The sequence below is a fragment of the Rhinolophus ferrumequinum genome, chromosome 2 (assembly GCF_004115265.2).
Source record: "Rhinolophus ferrumequinum isolate MPI-CBG mRhiFer1 chromosome 2, mRhiFer1_v1.p, whole genome shotgun sequence".
Taxonomy (NCBI): Eukaryota; Metazoa; Chordata; class Mammalia; order Chiroptera; family Rhinolophidae; genus Rhinolophus; species Rhinolophus ferrumequinum.
In genome coordinates this window covers 45,699,446-45,714,288 of record NC_046285.1, presented here as the reverse complement: position 1 = coordinate 45,714,288, position 14,843 = coordinate 45,699,446, and the positions used below count along the sequence as shown (strand labels likewise).

General features: G+C 47.3%; 1 protein-coding gene across 1 annotated transcript in view; it reads left to right on the top strand.

Annotated features, from left to right (window-relative positions):
* The window catches only part of GPR156 (G protein-coupled receptor 156), an 82,880-nt gene extending 69,366 nt beyond the window's left edge, over positions 1–13,514 (top strand). The window contains exons 9-10 of the mRNA XM_033122298.1: positions 6,090–6,248; positions 10,412–13,514. Of these exons, the coding sequence (XP_032978189.1) occupies positions 6,090–6,248; positions 10,412–11,746 (1,494 nt within the window). The 3' untranslated portion in view covers positions 11,747–13,514. The remainder of the gene's footprint in view (positions 1–6,089; positions 6,249–10,411) is intronic.
* The last annotated feature ends 1,329 nt before the right edge of the window (positions 13,515–14,843 follow it).

The window sequence follows — 14,843 nt, the reverse complement described above, 5'->3', positions numbered from 1 at the left end:
GGAAACAAAAATAGAGATAGAAAACATGAAAAAGAACCAGTCTTGGGCAGCTGGATGGCTCAGTTGGTTAGAGTGTGAGCTCTGAACAACAGGGTTGCTGGTTCAATTCCCACATGGGCCACTGAGCTGTGCCCTTCACAACTATATTGAAGACAACGAGCTGCCACTGAGCTTCCGGAGGGGTGGCCGGATGGTTCAGTAGGTTAGAGCACGAGCTCTCAACAGCAAGGTTGCCAGTTCAATTCCCACATGGGATGGTGAGCTGCAACTAAAGATTGAAAACATAAACTGGATTTGTAGCTGAGCTATGACCTCCACAACTAGATTGAAGGACAATGACTTGGAGCTAATGGGCCCTGGAGAAACACTGTTCCCCAATATTCCCCAATTAAAAAAAAAAAAAGAACCATTCAGAAATAAAGAATACAATAACTGAAATGAAGAATACCTTAAAGAGAATCAACAGTAGCTTAGATGAAGCAGAAGATTGAAGGAGCAGTTTAGAAGATAAGGTAGCAGAAAACACATAATCAAAACAGAAAAAAAGAATACAAAAAAATGAGCATAGTTTTAAGGGCTTCTGGGACAACATCAAGCATACCAACATTTGCGTCATACATTCGCATCATAAGGGTACCAGAAAGAGAAGAGAGAGAGAGCAAGAAATTACTCAAGAAATAATGATGGAAAACTTCCCTAACCTAGTGAAGGAAATAGACATACAAGCCCTGGAAGTGCAGAGTCCCAAACAATATGAACTTAAAGAGGCTCCACTAAGACACATCGTAATTAAAATGCCAAAGGTTAAAGAGAAGGAAAGATTCTTAAAAACAGCAAAAGAAAAGCGGTTAGTTACCTACAAGTGAACTCCCATAAGAGTATAAGCTGATTTCTCAACAGAAATTATGCAGGCCACAAGAGATTGGCATGAAATATTCAAAGTGATGAAAAGCCAGGACCTACAACCAAGATTACTCTACCCGGCAAAGCTATCATTTAAAATTGAACGACAGATAAAGAGCTTCCCAGAAAAGGAAAAGCTAAAGGAGTTCATCACCACCAAACCAGTATTACAAGAAATATTAGAGGGACTTCTTTAAAAAGGAAAAAGAAAAAGTATGAATAATAAAATGGCAATAACTACATATCTGTCAACAATTACTTTAAATGTAAATGGACTAAATGCTCCAATCAAAAGACATAGGAGGGCTGAATGGATAAGAAAATAAGACCCTTACATATGCTGCCTACAAGAGAGTCACTTCAGATTGAAAGACACACCGACTGAAAGTAAAGGGATGGAAAAAGATATTTCATGAAAATGGAAATGAAAAACAGAAAAAAAGCTGGGTTAACAATACTTATACCAGACAAAATAGATTTTAAAACAAAGGCTTTAACAAGGGACAAAGAAGGACCCAGTAATCCCACTTCTGAGTATTTATCTAAAGAAACACAAAACACCACTTCAAAGGAACATGGGTATCCATATGTTCATTACAGTGTTTTTTACAATAGCCAAGACATGGAGGCAATCTGGGTGTCCATCAACGGATGAACGGATAAAGAGTAAGTGGTACATATATACAGTGGGGTGTGACTCAGCCATAAAAAAGAATGAAATCTTGTCATCTGCAACAAGATGGATGGACCTAGAGGGTATTACGCTGAGTGAAGTAGGTCATGCAGAGAAAGACAAATGCCATATGATTTCACTTATATGTGGAATCTAAAGAACAAGATAAATGAACAAACAAAATAGAAACAAACTCATAGATACGGAGAGCAAACTGGTGGTTGCCAGAGAGGAGGGGTTTTGGGGGGTGAACGAAAAAGGTGAAGGGATTAAATAGTACAAATTGGTAGTTACAAAATAGTCATGGGGATGTAAAGTACAGCATTGGGAATATAGTCAATAATATTGTAATAACTATGTAGGGTGTCAGATCGGTATGAGACTTATCAGGGTGATCACCTTGTAAGTTATATAGATGTCTAATCACTATATTGTACACCTAAAACTAATATAATATTATATGTCAACTGTAATGGAAAAATTAAAAAATCATTTAAAAAATACAGAGAACTAATCTAGGGATACAATTTAGAGCTAATAGGAGTCTCTGAAAGATAACAAAATAATTTGGGGCAGAAGTAATCACCAACAAACTAATAGAGGATCTAAAACTAGATCTCCATCTGAAAACTGAGTGAATCCACAACCTCCATGAGATGGCCCTACTTCTGTCTCCTCTCTGAATACTTGCCTCTGCCCCTCTTGCATCCTAAGCCTCAGACACAAGACTTCCACTCTCCTTGGTGTTTGAATCCTCAGCACATAGGACAGTAGTGATATCTAGGTGATATCTATACACAGACATAAAAATGCAGGATGAATTTCATAACTTCCAGGTTTGAACTAAGCAACAAGCACCTGATTTGTTGAAGTGAGAGTGGAAGCGGAATTATTATGGGATACAGGAACTGGATGGATGGACAGTGCTGGCCTTTCTCTTTCCTTCTCCAACTCCCATTTTTCCTCTTAGCTAGCTGTCGAGTTTTCTTTTTCTTACTGTCTTTCCTCTTCTGTTTTCTCTTTCATGCTTTTTCTCCTCTTGAGCTGACCACGACCTACAACTTAAAAATATATATTTTATAGTTCATTGTATTTTAGGTTTAGGAAGTAATTTTTTTTCCCCAACATATAAAGTAACTAAGGTTTGTCTGTTTTTTTCTGTGCCCTTGAATTGATTTTCCCCTCTGGCCCAGTGGACTTTAGTAGAAGATTCTCCCTGTGAGATCTGCACTGTATATTCCCAGGAGAATCGGACAGCTGAGCAAATTTGGAAAAGTACTTGAGTATCATGGGTACGCGATGGAGCAGAGGGTGGTGAGGCTTCCTTCTTGCAGCTGAGTCTTCAGACTGGATTGTAGTGGGAGGGGTTTATGAAAACAAAAGCGCAGATACCTCAAGGGCAGCTAGGTGGCGCTAGAGAGCTGAGTGAAATAGATGAAGAAGCAAGTGGACCAAGTAGCATTCTATATAGAGGCCCTCCGGAAATGCCTGAGTGCTTATGCCAAACACTGAGGTCATCTTCTGCTCTTGTAACCTGAATGTGAGCCATCCCCATACACACCTCCCGCTTCCCTCCCTCCACGTCTGAGAGGCAGGTGGGTCCTGAGGTAGGACATTATTTTCTCCTCTAAACGCCCAAAGTGTTTCGTCTGCTTCTCCAGGTAAGTACTTAGGATTTTCTACTCTGCATTGGAGTTATCTGTATATGTCTCAGTGCCCCTACTAGATAGGTAAGCTTTTTAAAGTTCCTTCATTTTTTCATGTATTCATCCATCCACTTACTAAGTGCTAGGAACATGCAGTTCAACAGACGGCCCCATCTCTAGGTCTAGTTTGGGGCAGACATGAAAGGAATTATAATACGTGTGTTAAGTGTTTGAGGAAGTCATGTTACACGATGCTGAGGAAGGGGTGCCGCAGCCTGTCTCGGAACTCGGTGACACCTTCTCAGACAAGGGTGTGTTTGGGCCCGCTCTTAAAGGAGGAGTGAGAGTTTACTGAGCAGGTCGGGGAAGGGCAGTGAGTGGCATTTCACACGGGGGAACACCATGACCAGAGGCAGAGGTGTGAAAGAAAACAAGGTACGTTTGAAGCACCACAAGTCTTTGCACTTTTTGAAGCACAAATTGAAACAAGGGGAGAGTGACGAGATAAGAAAAGCATGTGGGATGAATTTGTCAAGGCCCTAGTATGTCCTGTTAAAGATTTGAGATTTAATCCCACTGTATTAGTTTCCTATTGCTGCTGTAACAAATTACCTCAAATTTCATGGCTTAAAACAATACCAGTGTATTATCTTATAGTTCTGGAGTTCAGAAATCTGAAATGGGTCTTATTTGACTAAAATCGAGGTGTCAGTAAGTCAGTGTTCTTTCTGGAGGCTGTAGGGGAGAATCCATTTCCACGCCTTTCTCAGCTTCTAGAGGCCACCGACATTCTTTGACTCATGGCTTCTCCCTCTACAGAGCCAGCCGTGTAGCATCTTCAAATCTCTCTTTTTCTGACCTCTGTTTCCATCATCACATCTCTTTTTCTAACTCTGACCCTCCTGCCTCCCTCTTATAAAGACTCATGATTACATTAGGCCCACTTGGATAATCTAGAATAATCTCCCCATCTCAAAATCCTTAACTTAAGTAAAATCCCTTTTGCTGTGTAAGGTAACATATTCGCAAGTTCCAGGAATTAAGAGGGGAACATTTTATTGGGGGGTCGAGGGGCATTATTTAGCCTATCACACCCACATAACCCAGAGGCTAAGAAAACGAGAATATGCCTGTCCTTCTAAAAGAAGAGTCATGGAGAGGTCCTGAAATTGTGACCTGAGGGAAATTTATTGCCATATTCTGAAACCCTGAAGGGCCAAGTCTTAAGGACCAGGATCTTAACAAATGGGGAATTAAGGCGGAGTAGGCTTTACTCAAGGAGCACCCTGGCTTCACCTGGCCAGCTTAGGGTGAGACAGACCGGAAGCCCTTACACAAATGTGGGGCAGTTCCTCCAGCAGCCCTGCAGAGAGGGCTCAGGCTGCAGGTGATGGGGAAGAGAGAGGAAAAGCTGTGCTGCTGAGCAAATGAGGAGACCCCGAGAGGGAGCAGAGATCCTGTGACACTGCTAGGGGCAGTGCCAGGAGAACAGCACTGGCGGTCTGCTCCATCCACTCCAGACCATAGCGTGCTCTTGCAGTGCCAGGCTCTAGTAACTAACTCCTCAGCAGGGTGGGAAGCTGACGGCACCCTAGGGATGGGGCCTTCGAGAAGGGCCTCTGAGGGGGAGGTTCCCGGCCTGACCCAGCAGGGGTCACACAGGCTCCCGATAGCATGAGGGTTCTCTTGCTATCGTACTAAGTCAACAGAGAACCCAAGACAACGTGGGTGAGAATGTGGTATTGAAACTGGTGGAGAGACTTAGAATCTTAGGTGACATGTCCCACGTTTGGGTGAGTACATGTTTAATGAGTGAGCCGAAAAGCCCCAGGACACCTGTGGGGCTGGCTCCTCACGGACCCCTCTGCATTGTTTCTGGAGCTAAGGAGCCAGAGCGCCCAGTGTACATCACTGGGACTCAGTGATTTAGTTATGAGGATCCCTAGGAAGAAAAGAGAAGCCTCCAGAGCTCTGGCCTCCCCTGGCATCCATGTCACGCATTCGCCAGGTAGACAGCGATGCAGGAGCAGGCCCCCATTTGTGAGTGCTCTATGTTCAATTCCATTCTGTTACCCTAGACCAGCTCCCACAGATGGTTTCTCATAACGGGTTTCTCCTGAAAAACTTTCCCCAGGACCCTCACCGTTAACAGTCTGTCTCGTCATCAGCTGTGGTGAGGTCATGCGGTGTGGCACGGTGCCCCAGGACAGCTGCCAACGAGCTGCGTGGGCCTAGACCAGTCCTATTCCTTCTGAGGCTTTCCTCATTTGTTAAGGGAAAAAGATGGTCAGATCGCAGACCTAATGTTCTACCATTTTTATTGATTTTTTAATTACCAGTTGTGGTTTTTCTATCTGAGCCTTGACTGTTGAGTTGGGTTAGAAGTCCTCCAGCAAGGAACTGGGTTTTCAGTCGCAGTAAGCACACCATTACTCAACAAATGAGGATAATTAAGAACAGCTACATATAACCAGAAACAGTTTCGTATGAAATAATACTGTGTTTAGATTGTTTAACCCTGTTATAGCTCCTAAATGCTGATTTTTGAAGGTGTCCCTAGAAGTATTCCTCAGCTCTGGTTTTCTTTGCCCAGTTCAGCAATGGGTGGTTCAGGCTAAGATTGTTTTATTGCATCTACCTGTCATTTTCCTTTTCCTTCGGCATCTTTAAAACTATATAACCTTAACATTCTCTACACCTTCTGTCACTACTACCTATGAGCTTTCCACAGTAAAGTACATTTTGAGGAGAGAATAGTTTGCGCATTTGTGTATCACTATCATTCCTTGGTGTTTTCTAGAAAGAATGAGAGAATGTGTTTCTGGGTGTGTAATTAAATAAATAACATGTGTTCTTTTATCTAACAGCTGAAGCAATGGAAGGCATTTGAAGAGGAAAACCAAACAATCAGATGCATGGCCAAATATTTCAGCACTCCCAGCAAAAGCTGCCATACCCAGTACGGTGAGGAACAGAATTGCCACGCTAGAGGAGAGAAAAACACCATGGAAAGGCTCCTCACGGAAGTAAGCTAGACCCCTGTCTAGTGGGTTCTCTGTAAAGAAGAACTTCCATCATGCACTGGTGGGCCCTAGATGCCACATTGCTAACATTTTCTTCTCCCATTCCTCTACTTCCTAGCCATTCCCACTCCCTTAATAGCAGGCAACACCTCGACATTTCCCAGTGACTCACTTCCTTCATTCATTGAACAGATGTGTGCCAGGCATTGTGCTAAGTGCTGATGAATAAAACAAATATAGTCCCTACCCTCATGGAGCTCAGTCTAATGGAGGAAATAGATATTGATCAAGAGAATTATGAAGGAAAAAAATCAAGGTGGTAAGACAGAATAATGGGAACCTAATTTAGAGCAGGCAGAAAAGACTCTCTGAGCTGAGAGCTGAAGGGTAAGTACAAACTGGCCTGGCAAAGAGTGCAAGGAAAAGCATTCCAAGCAGGGGAACAGCACTGTGAAGGCCCCAACTTGTAGTGAATGCTAACTTCTTCTGTATGACACATTCCTTTTTTACATAGAGTAGTGCCCTCATTTATAAGCTCATATGGGGCCCCTTACTGTCTTTTCCAGGATCTCAATCATCACACCAACCCAGAGAGTCAAGAAGTGGCTAAAGATGGGGAGGAGTGCTGAATCAAGCCTCTAAATATCATAGTAGCACCAAGGGAGGAACAAGGCAGCCCCCAACCTTCTTCGGTACTTGAGCCAGAGTTGGCACGTCTCCCAGAATTGGGCAATGTGGTGTGGGCTTGAAGAAAGCACATGGAAAAGCTTAAGGCTGCACTTCTCAGAAAGGAGGCATGGCGCCCAGAAGAATTAGTCAGTATTTTCACACGAACTAAATTATATTCCATGTTCTTTAAAGAACATACCTGAGTAGGTGCTGTTTAGGAAACTATGTTTTTCTGTAATTGGACTGACACCTGGATGTCAGCAGTCCCTGTGTGAGAGGATGATGTGATGGGGACCTAAGAAATACAACCAGTGGAGGTATTAACCTACCCAGACACCCACTGTTCACACTCTAGTCTCCCACACCATAGCCTCAGTTCTGGACCTTTTTCATCCATCGAGTACTACTTCTCCATTACTTTACTATTTATGAAGCATTCAGGACCTTATTTCAAAGCCAGATTTCTCCCCACCTGGCAAGGGAGTAGCTTGCCTTTGATACTCTGGGAAGTCTTCAAAGGAGCTTTTTTCCCCAGCTCAACAGAAGGCCAGAAAATTGGCAAGAACAGCCAGGATGATTTTCATTCACAATCAGCTAATGTTGGAACAGCCAAGTGGCCTGACTCTTTAGCCTTATGGTAATTTGTGACGTGCTTTTTGTACTTCTGCCATGCTGCCCTGTTTCCCACGCAGTGACTAGGTCTGCTCTATCCAAAAAGGTGCCTTGAGTTTGCAAAGGAAGGGCCCTAATATGAAGCAGATGCCTGTGGAGTACAAAGCTGGCCTCCCCCCAGCACCCTACACCTGGAGTGTCTTTCCCAGGAGAGGCCTGAGAACCAGCAGCCATCCTGGAGCGCCGCAGCAGGCCTCAGAGGTTGCAGTTCTAAACACCCAGCCCCGCACTGCCTGGTGGACAAAGTATCTCTCCGGCCTCCAGACTCCAGCTCCTTGGTTGCAGCTCCCTCCTATGCAGTCCCCTCTCCCACCAGGGTGTCCTCCTCTTACTTTTCCATGATCTGGACAGGCCATCTTCTCATTCTTGCCTCCTTTGCCCCAATGGCTAGGGGCCCCCAGAGGCTAGTAGGGGCAGCGCCCATCACTGACTTCCCAGGCCGTGTGAAGGCCAGCAGATAGAACCTCCCCAGAGGTAGAAGAACCTCCCTTCTACACTCTGCAGCAGAGCAAACCCACCTATGACTTTTCTTCCTTGAACCAGAGGAGCAAGAAGGTGATTCAATTTATCCTATGACCTGCACCTTATGAAACACACCTGTGCACGTTTGCTTTCCCAGATGTGCCAAAAGTAATAGTTAATAAGCTCATTTAAATGCAGCTGCCATGGTAGGTCAGATTTTGGTCTCACAATGGCAGTGGCTCACACCACGCCTCTAATTAGTGTTCAGTCACAGTGAAAACAGAACCCCACTTCTTTCTCTGAAAGAAGAGAAATTTACTGTTTAGGCTGACATTTCTAAATCCATCACCAGCCAACTTCAGATGTTTGTTCTGCTGGGAGAAGAGTATTCTTCCCAACAGAATGTTTATCCTATTTTCCTACACTCAAGGAAATTTGTGGATTAGGCACCAAAAGACAGCACTCAGGCTTGACTTGCTGAGGTAGTTCTCATCAGTGGTGGCTTCCTCCTAATGCTGAGGCAGAAACTTCTGGCCTCTTGAGTCCAGCCTGACAATGCACAGGGTGGGCTTCCTGAGGAGGGGCTGCGGAGGAGGAGGAGGGTGGGGGTCCCTCCTGAGCAAGCAGCACAGTCATGAGATCCTCACACAGATACCTGGCACCAGCCAGGTACCATGAGGAGCCTGAATGAATGGCTCCCAGTTACTCACCCACTCTGCTCCTGGTGAGTCCTTGAGTCATCGACACGTCCCCACCGACACCCAGACCTTACACTGCGTGTGAAGAAAAGGGAGAACGGAGGCAGGGGCTCCTCTGCTTATTCACCAGTTACTCACTGGCCTGGGACTCTCCTGATGATGAAAGAAGCAGACTACACCAGGATGTAGCTGGGAGTGCCAATGATCAGAGAACTCACCTTCCTGTTATAAATAGGAGCCATAGATCCACCTTGGCCTTGCTGCCAGAAGACTAGTTTACTTAAGGTACCGCTTTCCGAAAGGGTCTTTCGGGGCAACTCTCCCATATCAACTTGAGAAGACACCACTGGTTTGGTCCATAGGCAACTAGTATCAGGGATCCTAAAGAAGGGAAACATCCTTTCACGCGTGGGGCAGAATAAATGGATGTCCAAATGCCCATCCTCAGCTTCTAAAGAGGATGGCAACAAAGAGGCAGCATCGGGATATGCCGACAGCAGTTCCTAGATCACAGGGCCTGTTGTTACCTTCCCTAAACCCTCGACCCTGGTTGTCTGCCCCACGCCCAGCAGGTGCCCATGACGTCTCGTCCGTGCTCTACTGCCTTTGAGCAGCAGAATTTTCAGAAGGTGGACACAAGGTCAGAGTTACAGAATCTGCTGCTGTAACCCCTGGAGGACGCTCGGGACGTGCCCACCACCGGTACTCTTCCTCCTACTTCATGTCCATGATGTCAAAGTTAGAACGGGCACACCTCTGCAGCTTGTACCTGCCAGCCCTCCTGGGCACAGCCTGTTTAAAAACTAACAGCCATGCAGCAGATAAGACAGCTCAGTGGCAGAAGTGCCCCCGCCTCACTCACCCTCTGGTCTCCGTTCTAGACCTACTGAACCAAGCTATCAGAGACTAAGGCCCAACAATCTTATTTAAAAAAAAAAAAAAAAAAAAAAAATTAAAAAAACTTCTCCAATAATTCCAGTGCCTGCACTTGTTAGGAGATAATAACCGACAATGCCACATGGTAGCTTTCACACACACACCCCCACCCCTGAAGTCCAGCCAGGGGAGGTGATAACACCAACCTGAGATTCTCATTGGCCCCTCCTGGCTCTTTGGCCCAGGAATTACCACCTTTCTCTCTGTTTTTCCATTTTCTAGTCTGTTGAGCAAGAGGCAAAATACTTATTTCCCCTTTGATGGTCCCCTGGAGATGTGCTTCAGATTCATCTTTCTTGCAAAAGTGTGATAAACCCAGAGTTGGGCCATCCCAAATATTATTCCTGCAGAGCGACCTGACCCTTTCAGTTCTGAGGAGACTTGAGAGGGTGTGCAGCAGCCAGCCAGCTGCTATGCTGAGCCTCCTCCCGCATCGTGTCTCGCAGACATGCCACAGTGTGCGGGGAGGTGGGGGTTAAGGTCGTACAACAATAAATCATGCACTAACCTTTGTTGAGCTCCAAGTGTCAGTTATTGTACTAAGCACTTTGTGTCATCAACTTATTTCACCTGGTGGAGGTACCTCCTCAGAGCCTAAGATCAGCAGCTGATACACAGAGGAACTGGGACTTCAACCAATGTCTTCTGGCACCACACTTTCTCCACCGTGGGAAACTGTAAAAACCCTCGGTGGCATCTTTTGTTGATGGTTTTGCTTTTATCTTACAGAAAAATGCTGTGATTGAAAGCCTGCAGGAACAAGTAAACAACGCCAAAGAGAAGCTAGTGAGGCTGATGTCAGCTGAGTGCGCCTGTGACCCCCCAGAGTGGGCTGTCCTGCCTGTCTCTTCCCACAGCAAAGACGGCCAGGCCGCAGCCCCTGGGCATGGCCTGGCCGCTGAAAGGCATTCAGAATTCCTCTCTGACTCTCAGAATGATCCCAGTGCAGCTGCCCAGGACTCACAGAGTACCTCAGTGCCCTCCTCGAGTGCACAAAGCCTCGAGGGGTCTGGGAAGGGCACTGGCCCCTCCTCAGGGCAGGAGATGTCTGACTTGAAAGACTTTCACGAGCACTTAAATCTGGGCTGCAGCCAGAAGCCTCAGGCTGAGCAAAGCCACGGTGCAGAAAGAGGAGACCAGGTACCTACGACCCCCCACCAGAGTCTCATACCAGGCGAGGAAGGCTGTGTTCCCCAGAGACAGGGGCAGCTGGAGAACTCAGGGGAGCCTCCAAAGCAGCGATCAAGGGTCAACTCAGTGATCAGAGAGAAGCTTCAGGAAGTCCTACAAGACCTGGGCCTGGGCCCTGAGGCTCCCCGCCCCTCTTCCCCGGCTTGTCCCCAGCAGCCCTGGAAGAGCAGTGCTGCCCACAGCCCCCAGAGGACGCCCCTTTCCAAGGAGCTGGGCTTCAGCCCATACATGGTGAGGAGAAGGCGGGCAGCTCAGCGGACTCGCTCACACTTTCCAGGCTCTGTCTCCTCCTATGTGGGGCATCGGGCAAATAGGACTGTTTGGGATGCACAGAGTGGGCTCAATGTGCAGAACAGAGACAGCCTCTGCCTGGACCCCCAAACGGCTGACTCCAGGGTACCCTTTCCCAAGAAGCCTTCACTACTCCCAGATCCCCAAGGCAAGCCAGGCACCCTGGAGGACAGCAAACGATGGCAGACAGAGCCCCAGGGTGCCAGGAAGAGCCGTGCAGCTTTTCCTCACCAGCCTTCTGCTGCTGGGCAGACCCCGTGTCCCCCTGCCCCACGCCTCGCCACAGCCTCGCCAGATCTGCCTGAGCAGCCACAGTGGCAGTTCCCACGATCTGCAGGCTGTCCCTCCCTTTCTTCATGCAACTACCTTGACACTGAGTCCAGCAGCTCAGACGAGTTCTTCTGCCGCTGTCACCGGCCCTACTGTGAAATCTGCTTCCAGAGTTCCTCTGATTCCAGTGACAGTGGCTCATCGGACACTGACCCCGAGGAGGCTGGGGGGCTGGCTTCCTGGGAAAAGCTGTGGGCCCGTTCCAAGCCCATCGTGAACTTCAAAGATGACTTGAAACCCACGCTGGTGTGAAAAGCAGCAGAGGAAGTACGGCTGTAGCGGTCAGGCCAGGACCCGCCATGCCAGCGCCAAGAGGAAGAAGACCAGTTCTGGCTTTCGGGGAACACCCCTGGCCTGCGTTTGAGCAGCTCATGTGAGCACTGTGTTACCTTGAGCACTTCTTGATCTATAAAAAGAGGGGTGTTGCCTGTCTTGTTACTACCTCACAGCACTCCTGTAAAAGACTCCAGTTGAGTGATCATAAAAGATATTCCTTGGACAAAAGGTGCTCAATGAGCACGGAGGATTTTCTATCCTGGTCAGCTTGTATTCTGTAAAACTCTTACTACATACCTGATGGATGGCTGGTGGACAGACAGATGGAGAGATGGAAGGAAAATTTCTACAGAACCAGAGTTGAGGACTGTGACCCATCAAACTTGCCTTTTGGTGGCAGATCTGCTATAAAGACAAGTTTCCTATATCCTTGAGTGTCCCACTCTTGGCAGGGGGTGGTTTTGTTTCTGCTGAAGGCTGTAAACAGCACCAAACTTGGGTTCCAGCTTCCAGCCAGACTCAGCTCAGAGCCACCTTCTTCAGCAGTATTTGGGGTTCATGTTTTTCTACTATGATGGTATCTCACCATCATCCCTGACACAGCCAGGTCTCCACGTGGCCGCAGGCTACCCAGACCTCTCTCCTGGGCGTGAGTGGCACCTGAGGCCAGACTGTTTACTGATCCTGTAGTCCACCCTTGGACTCTGCCAGCGGTGCAGTTTGGCACTCAAGGGAAGTACACACTGGCCGTCTCTGTTGGCGTAGGGGTGGCCCTGTTGGTCAAGAGGTGCTTTTTGTGTCACTGTAGTTACATGACCACCAAAGGATACATAAACCTGGAAACAGAAAATGGGGAAGTAGAAAGGAAGAAATCGGGGAGAAGGTAGGAAAGAAAACAGGTTTTGAACCTGGTACTTGGCAGTATCAAATGTCAGTAATTCCTTATGGTAACCCTGTGAAGTAGACAGTGTCACTTCCACTTTTACAGATGAGAACATGAGGACTATGGGGACTATGAGCCTTTGAGAACTTGGGTAACTTCCCCAACATCACACTGCTGGAGAGTGGCTGATGGGGGCTTTGCCTGCCACTCATGGGACTCCCAGGTGGTAGATTTTCCTGCGGACACATGTCTTCACTCATTCTTCTGAGAGTGGCAAGCAGGGCTTCGCAGGGCAGACAATAAACCAAGGGCAATGTAAGAAAGCTGACACGTGCTCGCCCTGGAGTCCAGGACACCTTCCCCAGGATAACAAAACTGGGTTCCTTGCCCTGGGATGCAGCCCTCACTGCCTCAGGGGCCCACCTGCAGCTCCCAAGTGAGCCAGGGAGCTGGTGAAGGGTGAGTGCCAGGAACTCACCTGCTGCCAGAGCCACAGGGAAAGCACAGCTGCGTTCACTCTTGCTTATTGCTGAGCTGCTGGTTTGGAGGCCACCCCTGCCCCCACTCCTGTGTATGCACCTGTGTGGGTACATGTTCACGTGAAGGAGTTTGAGCCTCATTAGATATGCCTCGGGGGGTGGAATTGGCTCTAAATGTCTCACAGAAGATTTATCACGGACTCTTGGGGGCTGCCACCACCTTGTGAATCTCCAGACACTGGACCAGAAGGCCCTCCTGGTAGCACAGCTTCTTCCATCGTCTCCTTTTACTTACAAATGTCATAATTTATTCTGCGTGTGGGTTTGTAGTTTCTGCTTGTGCTGTTTGTTTGCTGTCCAAGCGACACCTTAATAAAAGAGAAATGGCTCCCAAGGCAAGTCTCTTCCGAAAGTGTGGTCTCAGGCTGGGGAGCAAGAGCGTAGAGAAGACTGAACCGCCCAAAGGAGTGGACACGCAGCAGCCATCAGTGTTGCCGCTGGGTTACCCTGGGTTCCAAGAATGTCTTCTACCAAACTGCCATTTGTAACAGACTCTGCTGTGGTCTCCTTGTGCAGCTTCCTTTCCCAGAAACATCTGTCCCAGTGGATACAGGAAACTCGGGGGACCCTGGTCTTTTCCCACTCACGCAGGGTCCTGTAACTGGGCTTCCTCCTTCAGCTCCTTTCCTTCCAGGATGTCACCACGAGCAGCCTGCTGTCCGTTAATGTGCAATGTGTAGGCTCTAACCCCGGCCATCTAGCCCTCTCACTCTATGCGCCTGTATCTTTGGTCTCGCCCTCCCAGCCCTGCTACATCTCCCTCCCTCTTCTATCTGGAATTCCTTTCCCTTCTCAGTGCACCTTCTGAATTTTTCATGCTTCAAGACTCGGGGAGCATGCATTCTCTCTTCAGCCTTTCCTGAACACCCCCAAATAAAATTGACTAGCCCACCCCCCCCCGACCCCCAGTTATACAAAGAAGGATGCTCGGAGGCCCATGTTTCAAACGCAGGTACATAGAGGCTTCTATTGTCCATTTGACCTACAATGACTTTGTAACCCTTGATAGATTTGGTTGAAAAGATGGAGAATATACCCCCAATTTTCCCTATCATTTGATTCAAAAACTATGTGCCGAGCACAACTACCTGCCCAAAAATACTGTTTCCAATCTCTTATTTACTCTTGCACCACCCCACCCCCACTCCTTGCCAGCCCCTTCCCTTTTACTCAAAACCAGCTAACCCAGTGATGAAATTCGTAAAGGAATGAGTGTGCCATGACTTTTGGCATGCTCTTGATTGCTATGCTCTTGAAGAAAGGGCAGTCACTTCTACAAAGGAATCCTGGAGAAGTAAACATTGTCTCTGTTGCTGTCATCTGGGCTATGCTTGTCTCTGTTGATCCAAAGGTCTGGCATGGAGCCAGGCGTGATTCTGACCCAAGCATATGTTGCCCTGCTGATTGAAATCTTGGAGGTGTAGATCCTGATTTCAAAGTCTATCACTATCTCCTGGCCTAGGCCCAAACTGTCTTTCCTTAAAGGATCAACTTGGCCTTCCTGGAGCTGGTAGAGGAGAAAAGAAGCATCAGCTGTAGGTGGCATGTTTTTTAAAGAAAGCCATATTCTAAAATGGTAAAAAGTAGAGTCAATGCAAGTTCCACAAAAATCTCTTCTGTGTCTGTATGTATTTTGTTATATTTAAATGTG